Below are 15,524 nucleotides of genomic sequence, written 5' to 3'. Positions count from 1 at the left end.
CAGGTGGAAACCTTGAGACAAAAGATTGGCTTTTACCGAGGAGAACTGCTTTATCAGTTTTCAGAGTGGTATCCGTGTTAGTCAGTATCAGCAAAAAGAATGAGGAGTACTCGTGGCACCTTAGAGACTAACCAATTTATTTGAGCATAAGCTTTCGTGGGCTAAAACCCACTTCATTGGATGCATGCAGTGGAAAATACAGTAGGAAGATATATATATAAAAATGTGTGTATATGTGTATATATATATATATATAACATGAAAAAATGAGTGTTGCCATACCAACTCTAATGAGACTAATTAAGGTGGGCTATTATCCGCAGGAGAAAAAAAAAACTTTTGTAGTGATAATCAGGATGGCCCATTTTCCAACAGTTGACAAGGTGATGTGAGTAGCAGTAGGGGAAAAATAAACATGGGGAAATAGTTTTTACTTTGTGTAATGACCCATCCACTCCCAGTCTTTTATTCAAGCCTAATTTAATGGTGTCCAGTTTGCAAATTAATTCCAATTCTGCAGTTTCTCATTGGAGTCATTTTTTGAAGTTTTTTTTGTTGGAGAATTGCAACTTTTAGGTCTGTAATTGAGTGACCAGGGAGGTTGAAGTGTTCTTTGACTGGTTTTTGAAGTTATAATTTTTGACATCTGATTTGTGTCCATTTATTCATTTGTGTAGAGACTGTCCGGTCTGGCCAATGTACATGGCAGAGGGGCATTGCTTGCATATAATGGCATATATCACATTGGTAGACGTACAGGTGAATGAGCCTCTCATGGTGTGGCTGATGTGATTAGGTCCTATGATGGTGTCCCTTGAATAGATATGAGGACAGAGTTGGCAACGGGCTTTGTTGCAACGATAGGTTCCTGGGTTAACGTTATTGTTGTGTGGTGTGTGGTTGCTGGTGAGTATTTGCTTCATGTTTGGGGGCTGTCTGTAAGCAAGGACTGACCTGTCTCCCAAGACCTGTGAGAGTGAGGGATCGTCCTTCAGGATAGGTTGTAGATCCTTGATGATGCGCTGGAGAGGTTTTAGTTGGGGGCTGAAGGGGATGACTAGTGGGGTTCTGTTACTTACTCCAGGACAGGCCCAACTAAGAATGTGACTTCTGGGTATTTTTCTGGCTCTGTCAATCTGTTTCTTCACTTCAGCAGGTGGGTATTGAAGTTTTAAGAATACTTGATAGAGATCTTGTAGGTGTTTGCCTCTGCCTGAGGGATTGTAGCAAACACAGTTGTATCTTAGAGCTTGGCTGTAGACAATGGATCGTGTGATGTGGTCCGGATGAAAGCTGGAGGCATGTGTAGGTGAGTATAGTGGTCAGTAGGTTACCGGAAACAAATACTCACCAGCAACCACATACCACACAACAAAAACACTACAGACGTCAAGAATTATAACATTCAAAAACCAGTCAGAGAACATTTCAGCCTCCCTGGTCACTCAATTACAGACCTAAAAGTCGCAATTCTCCAACAAAAAAACTTCAAAAACTGACTTCAACGATAAATTGCAGAATTGGAATTAATTTGCAAACCGGACACCATTAAATTAGGCTTGAATAAAGACTGGAGTGGATGGGTCATTACACAAAGTAAAAACTATTTCCCCATGTTTATTTTTCCCCTACTGCTACTCACATCACCTTGTCAACTGTTGGAAAATGGGCCATCCTGATTATCAATACAAAAGTTTTTTTTTTCTCCTGCTGATAATAGCCCACCTTAATTAGTCTCATTAGAGTTGGTATGGCAACACCCATTTTTTCATGTTCTCAGTGTGTGTGTGTGTGTGTGTGTGTGTATACACACACACACATCTTCCTACTGTATTTTCCACTGCATGCATCCGATGAAGTGGATTTTAGCCCACGAAAGCTTATGCTCAAATAAATTGGTTAGTCTCTAAGGTGCCACAAGTACTCATTCTTTTTGGTTTATCAGAGGAGAGGTTGCTTGGCAGCATTGTGTCTTGGTAAGGATGTGTTATCAGCTGTTGAGGCGAATCAGGAAGTCACCTGAAAAATAGTGCTGGAGTTTATAAAAGAAAGGTCCATTTTAGAGAGAGAGAGAGAGATGGAACACAGGAAGTTTGGGGCAGAAAAGAAGGAAATGGGAAGCAGTGGGATTAATTTAACTGTGGATCAACCAAGATAAGGGAAAGTTAGCTAATCTAGAGAGGGAAAGAGAGGCTCCATGTTTCTAAACTGAGCTTCAGGAGAAGGATTCCAGGCATCCCAGAGGCCTCTGTCCAAGCCCAAAGAACTCTCCAGAATGGTGAGGTAACTGAGGGAGGGAAAATGCATGCCTTTTGTCTAGAGCTGTGTATTTCTTATGCTGTTAAGTAAAGGGTAAATTGTGTTTAGAGTCCTGTGCAAAGTCTGTGTGCTTTCACTGTCATGTACCCCTGAAGAGGAAGACCAGAAGACGAACCAGAAAGCAAACAACTTCAGTGGGATTTTGGGGAATGTGCAAGAGCTGCTGGGGATGTGTGGGGGATATGGCACTAGTTTCAGGGCCTAGGCAATTGGGCTGTGGGGCCAACACTGTCAAGAGGGGTGTCAGATTTGAAGGCCACACGTGGAGTGAGTGCCATCGCTGGTAATTAGTATCAATGGCCAATGAGGGTCTGGCTGGAGAATCTTGCCTATGTGCTCGGGGTTCTACTGATCGCCATATTTAGGGTCGGGAAGGAATTTTCCTCCAAGGTAGATTGGCAGAGGCCCTGGAGGTTTTTTGCCTTCCTCCGCAGCATGGGGCAGGGGTTGCTAGCTGGAGGATTCTCTGCTGCTTGAAGTCTCTAAACCACAGGATTTGGGGACTTCAACAGCAGTCAAGGGAAAGGGTTGGGACGGCTTTGTGGCCCGCATCATGCGGGAGGTCAGACTAGATCATCATAATGGTCCCTTCTGACCTTAAAGTGTATGAGTCTAGAGGCCCAAAGCCAAGGACAATACCTGAACTCTGTCGAGCCCCAGCAAACTAAGGGTTCGTGGAGTTGTTTGGATCCCCTCACAGCAGTCTGGTGAATGTTAAGCAGAGGGAACCTGACATCATGCATTTAAATATTTGTGCAATCCTGTTTTTGCTTTCTTGCTGGAATCAGTACCACTTTGTGATTTATACATGGAAATGGTGAGTACTGCAGGTAATTCATTTCCCTCAGCTGCATCTCTTTGCAGTCTTTAAAGTCAATATTTACTCTTACCTTGCCTTTTCCATATCTCCATGGAGAGCTTTCCCTTTCTCATTTTATTTCCCTACATGTTCATCTCTTGGGCTCAGATGCATGTGCTTGAAAAGATACAATTTGTATTAGCATCGCTTTTGTAATTGTTGTAGTGAGAACGGGCTGAATGCATTGTGTTGGGCATTCATGTCGGATTACATTTGACTGTCTCCCTAGTTATCAGTTCACATTGCTGTTTCCGCATTATTAAAGGAATGCATTCTTTAAAGTGTAAATGATGCCGTATGGAGAATCCTGGGAGAACATTCGGTTAGAGACAATTCTGCTTTCTGAGTCCGATACTGTCTTTTTCTTCTCTTGTTCTTTACCATTAAGGCTAGTGTCATGAAAGCAGGCTATAGCTGAGGTCTTCTGCGCCTCCTACTTATTCCCCTGTTTATTTTAGCTTGTTAAATGAACCTATTTTTCTTGACGCATCAGTGGATATTTTAACTAAAAATTTTTCAGTGGAGGTTCTGAGAGATCGTGATAGAGCTGTTCATCTAATTAGTTCATTGATTAAAATATTAATTTCTACATCAGTTTCATGTCCTCTTGTAAGTTCCCCATTTTAGCTATAACATTTTAGTTTAATGGAAGTGATTTTTTATTGTGATGTCAAAGGCCAAGGGAACGAGGCTATAGCTAAGTTTTACTCAGTGTGTACATCAGCACTGTAATTTTCAGGAGTTTGAAGCTATCACTTTTTAGCTGTTAGTTAGTCATAAAGCATTCTTCTCAGTTATACTGGGTCATTCTTTCCCTGTAATGCTGTGTCATTTTCCTTAATATCATTCTGACTGGACAATGTGACCATTGCAATTTGTTGCCATATTTTCACTTTCGTTTGATGATTTTAAAATACTTGCAGGTATTTGACAGGTCTTTTGGCTGCCTTTTGCAGAAGGCTGAGATTTCTTTTAATATTTAGTTGTGGTACACCATTGTTTCCACTAGATGGGTCTCATTTTCACAAATGAAAGGGGATTTACTTCAAAAAGATTTAAACATGTTTCAAACCTGTAGATTTTTTGAGGTGATTTCAATTTCTATGGGAAAGTAGTAGAGAATTATGATGCTAAATGAGGAATGAATATGTCAGGAAACAGCGTCGGGGAGAGAGCTGGTTTATGAGATGGAATGTGTTCCAATCACTGCTGATGACTTTAAAAGTGTGTTGATAGCCTGATAAACATTATCATAATTGGGAAAGTTTCTAAGTATCCCCAAGTTATTTCTGGTTGCCATAATTTCCTACTAAAATGAAAGATCAAGGGCAGTCTGACTACTGGAAGCCCAATATTAATAATCTTTAAAATAGAAAATTTTTTTTTTTCAGTTGTGTTGGGTAAAACCATCAATTGTATCAATGCTCTGAAAGGTCAGCTGTATATATTTTTTTGTTTTTACATTTTTAGTAACATAATCTTACCTGGCTCAATATCAAGAGAGTAGCTGTCAATTTCCAAATTCAGGCGCTGGGCTGCAGCATCACAAAAGTCTTCCAAAACACAGTGCACAGCTTCTGTGATATTGTATGGAACTGTCTTAGCAAACTTCATTTTGCTATTGACAATCACACTTCCATTTCTGAAGTTAAGTATTTCCAATTGCTTAAATCCTGTAAGGTTGGATTGAAGATATGGAAGCAGCTGCAAAACAGGAAGTTGTTTTACTTTAATTCCCCTATCAATGCCTACCTGCTATTAATTTCACTTATACTCACTTTTCATTATCAAGTACCTGAATCACCCACTTATTTCTCTGGCTTTAATACTAGTGCTTAACCACCAAGTCCAGTTTTCGATTTGCCTTGATTAGTCTCTCTATTTGCATCTTTCTCAATAGTGTACTGAGATGGATGGACGCTAGTTTTCCGGTAATGAAACAGTGTTTGGGGAATTTATGGGTCTGAATAAAGAAAAATCACCTCACTAAAAAGCCAACTTCAATTATTTTCAAAGGGTTCCATCCAGGCAAGTGAGAGCACGATATAATAAGCATGTTACTGTTGTCCAATGGTCCAACAGTATCTCTGGGGAAAATCTATATCTAATCACCTTCTCTTTGATAACTCATGATGTATTTTAAAAGGATTGATAATAAATCCAGCATAAGGATTAAATTCTTAGATATAATCAGTGTTACCATACCACTGAAGTGGAGCTAAGAAAAATCTAATTAAAATTACTTGCCAAGAATGTGGGTGGTTTCTTGCATAGGTAAATATTTCTCTCTCTCTTTCTTTTATTTTTTACATGTATTCTCCTTCATAAATCACTGCTACCTGTTACACAGCCAGCATCTCAGACTAAAAAAAAAAAAAAAAGTTACTTGTTATAGTAGTTCAAGGTGTTTTATTAAACTGGAGGACGGGGCCCTATACTGTGCTCTACTTCATACAGTTGTGTTTTCCAGCTTCTCCTTAGCTTACTGATCTGGTCAGAATAAATCCGTTTTCTAGATGAATGCCCCTAGTAGCTTGTCTCTTTTTATTGCTTCTGCTAATCTGGGGAGCAATAATATAAGCTAACAAGGAAAATATTTTTTTCTTTAATCTGTGCTCAAATTCTGTACGTCACAGACAATCTGTTTTTACTCACCAGCTGCATGAATTGTTGCTCTAGTGCCCTGTATTCCAGAGAACTCCTGTTGAAGAGGTCATCAGAAAAATGCATGTTGGTTACTCTCAGGCTGAAGAAAACCACTAGCTCTTTGCCTTTGGTTGCAGTTGTCATGGAGCTAGTGGTTACATACTTCAATGTAGGAGCTGGGGTGGCTTCTGCTGGCTGGCTCTCCGACCCAGAAATATATCCACTACCATACTCCACTTCATCCATCATTACTGTGGTCATCGTGTTGACTCTATCCAGTTCTGCAGCAATATCCTGCACTCCTGTTTCGAAGCCAGTAGAGATGCTGCTCTCAGCTGCTGGTGAACCTGTTACTTCAAAGGTCTGGTCTATAATAATGGAGTGGCTGTGAGGTGGACTAGTCACTGCTGGCAGTAGTGTGATTTGGTCAATGGGTAATGTGGCCATGATGACTTCTTCAGGCAGGGAGGTGGAGTGGTCACTTGAATCAATAAAGAAAGGTAAAGTTCTGTCTGTCGATAAAATATCATCACCTGACGATTCTGGCGGATCTATGATCTTTACAGCTGCAAAGGGTGGGGGGAGGCAAGTATTTAATTTTGAAAAATATACATAATGAAATATTTATATAGCATTTCAAGTGAGACATTTTTAAGGAGAATATACTCATCATCAGAACATGACAGTCTTATTATGACCGCTTTCTGATGACTCAGGCCTGGTCTAAACTGTGGGGGAGGATCGATCTAAGTTATGCAACTTCAGCTACGTGAATAACGTAGCTAAAGTCGACGTACTTAGATCTACTTACCGCGTGTCTTCACTGTGGTAAGTCGACGGCTGACGCTCCCCCATCGACTCCGCCTGTGCCTCTCGCCCTTGTGGAGAACCAGAGTTGACGGGAGAGCGCTCGGCGGTTGATTTATCGCATCTAGATTAGATGCGATAAATCAACCCCCACTGGATCGATAGCTGCCCCTCGATCCAGTTGGTAATGTAGACAAGCCCTTAGTAAGAAAATGGAGGAAAATGCTCAGTCCACATGGTTACGTGCTGAGCTTTGTGTGTGCTTTAAGTTATAATTACACTTTATAAGTCTTTCCCTAACTTTTGCTAAAGTGCCGTGTGGTTTTGATGTACATAATCACACTGTCAGTTTATATTGACTGAAAGTGTAGGTTGCAGCTTTGACTTGTCTGCTTGGATCAGTGCAGGGGTTGAGTCATTCCTGGCCACTCCCCCTTTGTGAAAGATTAAAGATGGCATTTGCCACTGACCTCAAAATGTGGTTGTACAAACCTGTGCAGCCTCCTCAGATACAATCAGATAAAAAAGATTGTCAACTTTGGTAAATATACTATTTAAAAAACAAACAAAACCCTCCTAAAGAATCATTTGCTACATTTAAAACAACCATTTGCCCCAGATTATAGGATTCCTTCAGAGGCCTGCTGGAGCTCAGAGGCAGTCTAGGAATGTACACCTCTACCCCGATATAATGCTGTCCTCAGGAGCCAAAAAATCTTACTGCGTTGTAGGTGAAACTGTGTTATATTGAACTTGCTGTGATCCGCCGGAGTGTGCAGCCCCACCTCCTCCCCCCCGAGCACTGCTTTACTGCATTATATCCAAATTCGTGTTATATCGGGTCACGTTATATCGGAGTAGAGGTGTAGTTGAAATTCAAATCTTAAGCATGGAGAAATGAGACTGTTTGAATTCAGACAATCAGCTAACTTACTGTAGTAAGATAACAGAAAATGACAGATTTCAACTTCAGACTAAAGAGGGCAACTTCTCTCTTTTCCAGTGATGTCCTCGTTAGGGGGCTGTAAGGGGCTCCTAGTCAAAACTCCTGACTTAACTTGGCAGGAAAGTCCATCTTTGGACACTATTTTATTATCCCTGCCAGACATCACTTACCCTGGCAGTTTATAAAAATACTTCTGAAGAGCAAATATTTCCCCTTAGAATGGACTGGATTGGGGGTAGAGGAAAAAAAGAGGTATTTTCAAAATATTACCTAGTACAGTTATCCATAAACCCTCCATACTATCTCTCCTCTCTTCAAATAACACAAGTCGTAAGCCTGTGCTTATCCGATCTGTATGGTTAGGAGCAAATATGCATTTCCAGCAGTGAGAACCTTAGTATAAATTAGTTGCCTCATCTCTTGCTAATGGTTACAGGAGACCTTTTCTGTTAAATGGGAAAGTAAAGAAATATGCTAATCCCTCACCTGTCCTATCTGCAGATAAATCCTGTCAATCAGAGTCTCTCCAAGTCTAAAGGGAATGCTTTTTCCTTTAGTGAGCCCATTGTTAAAATATTGCTGCCACTCACAGTTCTTTTAATTACCAATGAGAATTCTTTCAGACATTAGCTTAAAGCTAGTTTGCCTTGGTGGGGAGATACAAAAATGTCCAAATCCTCTTTCCTTTAGGATGATCAGACATTCAAAATAGATGCCCTGTACCAAAATCTGCCCTCAACTTTTTGTGCAGTTCAAAACTTCAGAATTAGGCCCTTGAAAAAAAAGATTAATCTTCCTGTCATAGTTGCCACCTTGTACAAGGTTGGGAAACTAACTGGTACAGATTTTCTTTCATTCATCATTTTGAGGGTGCAATGGTGTACAGTTCCTTCTTGGGTAGAGCAGAGTCTGTTAACAGCCTTATGGCAGCTGCTTCTGCCTACACAGTCACTCCATCAGCTTACTCCACTGCAAACTGCTTGAATACCAGTATGAAAGGCACTATGCAAAAATCGTATTCCAATACTGGTTTAGGCAGGCATTGAGTAACAGGACTGTATATTATATTTCTGTAATTTGCTGATAATTACTTTAGAAAATACAAATACTAGACAAATGTTTGTTAAATATTTGAGTTTACTATGACAGTAACATTGTATCCCAAAGCATATCACAGTGCCCTGGTAGCTTTGCAAGAAACAGTCACTCAGAAACAAACACTTGGCTTGCTACAGCAAAGGCAATTGGAGAGAGGCCACACACATACTATAATTTACTCCCCTTCTAGAAGTAGCAGAATCAGAAGTTTGGGGAGGGCAGATAGCAAGGGCATTGGAAGGTGGCTGAATGTATCTCTTGCCCTTCTGAAGATGGGGTTATTAGTTTTATACTACAGTGGTGGGCATTCTATAAATAGGACACATAGAGGGTGATAGGAGGCTGCTTGTGGCTCATTCGTCTCTTTCTTCCCTGTTACAAGCCCGGCAAACCTTTCCGATCAATTCTGCTGCCTTCTCCCGCATAAGTGCAGAGCCCTTTTCTTTGAGCACCTTATTATTTTGGACAGAAGCACCCTTGGTCACAACAGCATTTTAGATAAGGTGATTTTCCTGATTAATAGGTAAACATTGATTCTGTTTGCTGGTTGAATGATTAGGGACAGGTTCTGATCTCATTTACTTCAGGAGTGAACTCATAGAAAACAGTGGAGCTACCTGGGTATAAAACCTGGCCAAGTGAGGTGAGGTTAACTGGATCTGAATTGAGCATTAAAAGCTCAGCGCAGTGATTCTAGGAAGCTGAACAGGTTGTATGGAAAGCAGCATTATATCCTGGTGACATTGTATAGCTAGATATTAAAATCAGTCAGAACACCAGTTTGCTTACATTACACAACTGCATTTTGACATATCACCCACCCAATGGCTTCTTCTTTATATAAAATACACACCATGCAACGTTCAACACTAAAAGGAAGTCAGAGCATTGGCACTTGGGGAAAAGAAAACAGTGCTGTTAAATCTATGAGTGACACTACTGGATTGCTGGATGCTATGAAACTATAAAAACACCACTGAATGAAATGTAGAGGCGGAGGGCCTATTTACTCTAAGGCCACTTTACAGATCCCTGAAAGTGCAAAGGGGCTGTAAAATGAGTCAATTTATATTTTCTTCCACACAGGAGTGCGGTCATGAGATACAATTTGCACTGCTGAAAATGAAGGATCTATCGTCCTATTAGGGCCAAAAGAGAAATATCACGACACTGGATGAAACTGAAGCCATTCAGTTACATTAATGGTGTATGCGATGACCACAGTAAATGCTGTACTACAGTATGGGGCCTTAACACTTGATTAAAATCCTCAAGTGCTGCCACAATAGAAACAATAAACAACACTACAATTGCATACACAATTAGTTTGTCAGTGCAAAGACTTCCTCCTGTGCCAGTCAGCATTAAAACTGGGGTCTATACTGCAAATACCATCAAATAAGAAACTGAGTATGTATCTCTCATAAACTGAAGTTGCAGAAATGTTTGTAAATATAAACATAATGAACTCCCTCTGCCCTTATCCAAGTAAATTGGTTTTTGATTAGCACAAACAAGTAGAGCTGTGTATCTGACAGTCAATGGGCATATATGGTAAAAGACTCTTCTTTAGTTGTAATATATGTGTGTGTATAAATTTAATAAAATTGAATTACAGGAGCTTTAAACTCTATATCCCCATTTTATTGACAGCTGTAGCAATAAATCATTCCCATCTCCTCACTTTTATGCTTTGTTGTGACACTGATCAATCAGGGAATGGGCAGAGTTTTATATAAAATAAACCTAACCATGTCCTGTGGTAAATAAGTCCTCTCTTTTATTGATGGCACAATCAGCTGTTAGATTGACAGTGAGTAAGACAAGATTGCAGTGAGGTACAAGTGTGCTCAGAAATGGATTTTAGTTTGGTGGAGATTAGTGTTTGATGAACATTTTTGTTAGGAAAATCACCAACCTTCTGGAGCATCCCTGTCCCAAAATGATAAATTAAAATGGAATATTTATGAGCTTGAGTTTGGCAGATTGTGAAATTGTGATGGTATTTGTAAGACAGGTAGTTTTAAGTGACTAATCTGAATTCACACAGTGAATTTTAGGTAGCGCCTTGAATACAATACAATTCTGATGCCCAGCTCTGTGTGTTAGCAACAATGCATCTATATTACTATAGTAATAACTCAAACACTACTACTTGTGAAGATGAGTACTATTTATATCAGGAATCTAGGCAGAAGAGGGTTTGGGAGAAATGCTAAGCAGAAACTCTGCAGTGAAGCAGAGGGAGAGTGACTAGATTTAGGGATAATATTGCTTACCTTATTCTAATAAAGTACCTTATTCAGCGTGAGAAGAAAGTGACTCTGTTATTCTTAAACATTGTCCCACGACAGCATATTGTTGTTGTCAGACTGTTATTGTGGAAGACTATAGTATTTTTAAAAGCACTTCCTGTGATGTCGGTGATTCCATCTGCCCTCTAACTGTAACGATAACACTCCCTAACAATTGGTGCTGTACTGATAAAATAGTTTGATATTATGACTCCAGAGTTCTATCCTGTGCAACTACTCTCCTTATAACCCTCATTAACCAAAATGTGCTAGGTGCTATACATATATATAGAAAGACCCTGCTTTGAAGAACCTATGTTCTGAAAGATATAAAGCAGATGAAAGGTGAGGAGGAAATGGGACGCAACACCCAAGCAAAGCAATCAGGGTGATGGCTGGCAGATGTATTGCTAGTTCTCCATCTCTCTTGGTTTTAACTGGGCTTTCCAGATTTGTAGGATACTTTCATACCTTAAATGCATGTTGAGCCGAAGGACATAGGCCAAAGGTGTTGGGTCTAGTTTTCAAAGATGCTGAGCTCCCACATTTCCAACTGAAATCAGTGGGAACTGCAGATCACCAGTACACACATCTGAAAAGTCAGAGCCAAGATTCAATCTTAAGAGGGTCTGGGTTACTATTATGTCCTTATTATTGGAAATAGTTTTCTAGCTTATATGAACATTTATTCCAATATTACAAACATCTTTAAAAGTCACTCTCCAGGTGAATTTACCAGGTACCTACAAAGAGAAGTTGTAACCGTTGTCAGCATCAGAGTAATCAATTTACATGATAAACTAGGGTCTAGGGAACAGAGGCCTCAGTTCTCAGCTAGTCCATCCGTGGCTGAGAGCCTGAATAGAGGGCAGCAGGGAGGCAAAGTTGGGTTTGAGACGACATTGTGCTTCCTGTGGTCTGGGGACATTTGGGGCTGGTGCACAACCACCAGTGTAGGTTAGCAGAGCCTCAGGTCTACTCTAACCCCCCTAAGCCTCGACACATAGACCATTTTTGTGCCCTTTACGCTAGCAGACTGATATAAAGGGTCCTTACTGCAACGGAGAAGCAGTCCCAGAATCTTTGAATTGTGCTGAGCCTTGTGACTAAGTCCTTATTTTCTTTTGTGTTTTGAATAAGCATGAGTCATATAACACAAGATAGCATTCCAAAAGACCCTCCATTAAAATCGGTAGAAAAATGAGCTTCAGCCATTTTATGGCAAGCTGTATGGCTCAGCTTCTGTTTGCTCACTGTTCATAACTGATTTTTGATCAAATGATCCTTCCGAGTTAATAATGCATGAATGAAATATGTAGACGTTTTGGATCCAAAAACCTTTGCCTTTGGAAATTTCCCATTGTTTGTCTGTGTTTTTACTAGACTGGTGAACTATTTACTAGATAAATGATCAAGGATACAGAACCGCTGATAACATTTTTTCAAAAACACGATTTCTAAAGCTTTGGCAGTGTATGAAAAAGTGAAACTTTTGCATTTTATTTTGGATTTTCCCAGATGAAGAATGGAAACCACCACCATGCAATCATTTTGAGACCTATAAAAGCATATGGAGATATAGGGCTTGTCTATATGAGGGGTTAGTGCACGGCAAGCTATGGTTTGAATCTACATTGCACTAGCTTGCTGCATAGTCCTGCCTGGGAGGAAGTCAAAGTACACTATGGAACTTTTAGTGCTGTAGCAATGTCCACCTGGGATGTCACCGTGTGGCAAGCTAGTGCGGCTGCAGATTCAGACGCTGACTTGCTGCTCACTAATATCCTGTGTAGACAAGCCCACAGATGTTCTTAGTCCCAGCATGCTACTGCATTTCAGCAATTAACAACACAGGCTGTAATGTTGGCAGCTGGGTAGTGCAGCACTGCCAACTTCAAGAGATCAAAAATCATGTCCGGTCCTAACATATCCTGAGATTTAAAAAATATCAAATCTGTCTTTTGACCCTTTTAACCCCCCTCTACTCTCCTGGTAAGGGCAGTGTGACAATTTTAGGCTGGATGTCCCCTCAAAAGTATTACTTCAAAAATGGAGAGGTGGGTGGAGGGAAGACATCCCTGCTAGTGGGGAAAAGGAAGAGTAGTTGTGTTACATTCTTGTACATAAGTACAAGTACTTAGCTGCAGGGATGGCTCTGGCCTTTTGGCCACCCTAAACCCAAAAAAAAAAAAAAAAAAAAACCACGGGGCGGCCACAACGGAAAAGCAAAAACAAAAAACCTGTGGAGCGGCCGGAGCGCAGGTGCAGGGGGACCAGCTTGGGGAGGGAGTGGGGAGCAGGGGAGGGAGCGGGCGGGAGAGAGAGAGAAGGGGGCGGCCAGGGCTACAGCAGGGGCGCTGCCATGCGGCCCCTCCCACTGCGCCGCCTCCCGCGAGGGCTCCGCTCCGGTCGGCGGGGAGGAAAGGAAGAGGACTGCCCGGCAGGGCGCTCTGGTTCTCCGCGGCGCCGCCCCCTACAGGGCGGCCGGAGCGGAACAAGAACTATAAATAAATAAATAAAGCGGCCGTGCCGTCCTAGGATTGGGTGGAATGCCACCTCGAACAATCTGCCGCCCCAAGCACCAGCTTGCTCAGCTGGTGCCTGGAGCCGGCCCTGCTTAGCTGAGAGAGCTATAATTTGATAAAATTAAAATATGATGGAAAAACCTAATTCACACACACATTAAGTAGATTTGGAACATGAACAATGAACGTTAAAGAAACACAAAGCACACTATGTACCAAGCTTTCCAATTATTTTTCAATAAAGATTTATGTAAGCTGCAAAGATCTTTACATGCAAGAATATCTTTACAATATCAACCACCTTTCAGTGCAGTAATTATTTATAATCCCTAAATATTTTTAAATAATCAATGCAGTCACATTCAAAGTGTTTCAAACATAATTTTAAATCATTCATCTTTATATATTTTGAGAACTACATAATTATATATATTATCTAGTAATTACAAGACATTTAGGATTTTTTTTTAAAAAACCCTCAATTGTTGAAATAACTAAAAATAATTCATTTGTTTTAAATTTTAATTATTTTTCCCTCTTGCAGCCCTCTGACTTCTCTCCTTCCCAGAACCTGGCAGCACCCACCAACAGTTCAGTGTCCCACACCCCATCAGTCTCCGGCCACCCCTGCTTCATCTTGGTATCTCCTAGGTTTCTTCATCTCCCCTCTCCCAGGCCTGGGGGGCTGCATTGGGGTTCCCTCTCATCTCCTTTTCCAAGGTTGAGGGGACACTGGGAGAGCCAAAGGCACTGCCCTGTTTGTCTTTCTCACAGGAAAGTAGGGTGAGGAAGGAGCGGAGCTCCGTTGGGTTGCTGGGTGCTTTGCACCGCCTGTAAAAACACTGCAAAGGGAAGGGAGGGATTCTGCCGGCAGGGCTGAACTCTGCAAGGGGGCTGGAGCGTCTCACATCATGGGGAGAGGGGCTCCAAAACCCTCCAAATTTCCATGAGAGCTGGCAATACTGCTATTGGAAATGGAAAACTAAATAGCAGGAAACAAGATTTGATTTTTAAAAAATGCTCCAAAACTAACCCTCAGGCTAAAGGGTTGAACAATAGCATAGAATCAAAAGTGCTACCATACAGCTCCAGGTTTCAATCACTATTTAATCTCCCAAGATATTCATGGAGGTCTGCAAATGTTTGTTGTACTCTTACATGGACAAAATCAGACTGTCTGACACTTAATGTGTGTGGGGATAATATTATGTCTAAAGCTAAACTGCTGTTGGCATACATGTCTAAACATTACATTAAAAGAGGCCATTTCCTGAACACTCTGCAATATTAAATCGCTGTAAGAGTGATTTTCTAGACAGAGGGTTTATTCCTCAACAGGGAAAACAAATCATGTGAGTTTGAGTCGCCAAAAAGAATCCTGGCTGTGATCGTAAGGTGTTTATTTTAGTTATAAAATGAGATGATCCTTTTGTAATTATTAAAAAAAAAGAAAAAATCAACCCCCCAACCTCATTATCTAAGAACAAGGAATTATTTTCCTTACAGGATATAATAGTCTTGGAAAGCTCTTCCAGTGTTACCTCATCTGCATTTTTTTGCTAGAAAAAACATTTTAGCTGAAAAATTTTACACAGCTCTAATCTCGAATCTTAATCTTAGGTCTCCTGGCCTTTCCTACTAGGGTTACCACTTGTCCTGAAATTTTCAGGGCAGTCCCAATTTTCACAGGTCTGTTTTGCATTCTACAACCCTAGCCTAGGACTATTCAATGGTATGTAGTTGCTAACTGTTATTTAACAAGGCCTGAATTTATTTTGGGAGTCCTCATGCATTGCAGTTGTGCGCTGTCATTACGTTACCTGTGCAGATTCAAGTGACAGTGTTACACTGCCTTGGCCAAATGTGTGGGTGAATTTTAGATACACAAGCCTCCTCTGCCAAATTTCAAGTCAATGTTTCAAAGCATGGAGGTGGGAGAGCTTTTCTAAGAAAAGGCTGTTAGAATTTTTTAATGTGGGCAAAACAACATTTTCTTCTAGCCCTGTTCTCAGGAATGGCTGAACAATTTG

At 40.8% G+C, this 15,524-nt stretch overlaps 1 protein-coding gene across 1 annotated transcript in view; it reads right to left on the bottom strand.

Annotated features, from left to right (window-relative positions):
- Positions 1 to 15,524, bottom strand: part of IMPG1 (interphotoreceptor matrix proteoglycan 1) — an 89,738-nt gene that overhangs the window by 7,003 nt on the left and 67,211 nt on the right. The window contains exons 13-14 of the mRNA XM_054024479.1: positions 5,834 to 6,390; positions 4,663 to 4,882 (exon numbers count right to left, since the gene is read on the bottom strand). Of these exons, the coding sequence (XP_053880454.1) occupies positions 4,663 to 4,882; positions 5,834 to 6,390 (777 nt within the window). The remainder of the gene's footprint in view (positions 1 to 4,662; positions 4,883 to 5,833; positions 6,391 to 15,524) is intronic.

Source organism: Malaclemys terrapin, chromosome 3, assembly GCF_027887155.1.
Source record: "Malaclemys terrapin pileata isolate rMalTer1 chromosome 3, rMalTer1.hap1, whole genome shotgun sequence".
Taxonomy (NCBI): domain Eukaryota; kingdom Metazoa; phylum Chordata; order Testudines; family Emydidae; genus Malaclemys; species Malaclemys terrapin.
The sequence above is the reverse complement of the archived record's forward strand: the minus strand, read 5'-3'. Positions and strand labels throughout refer to the sequence as shown.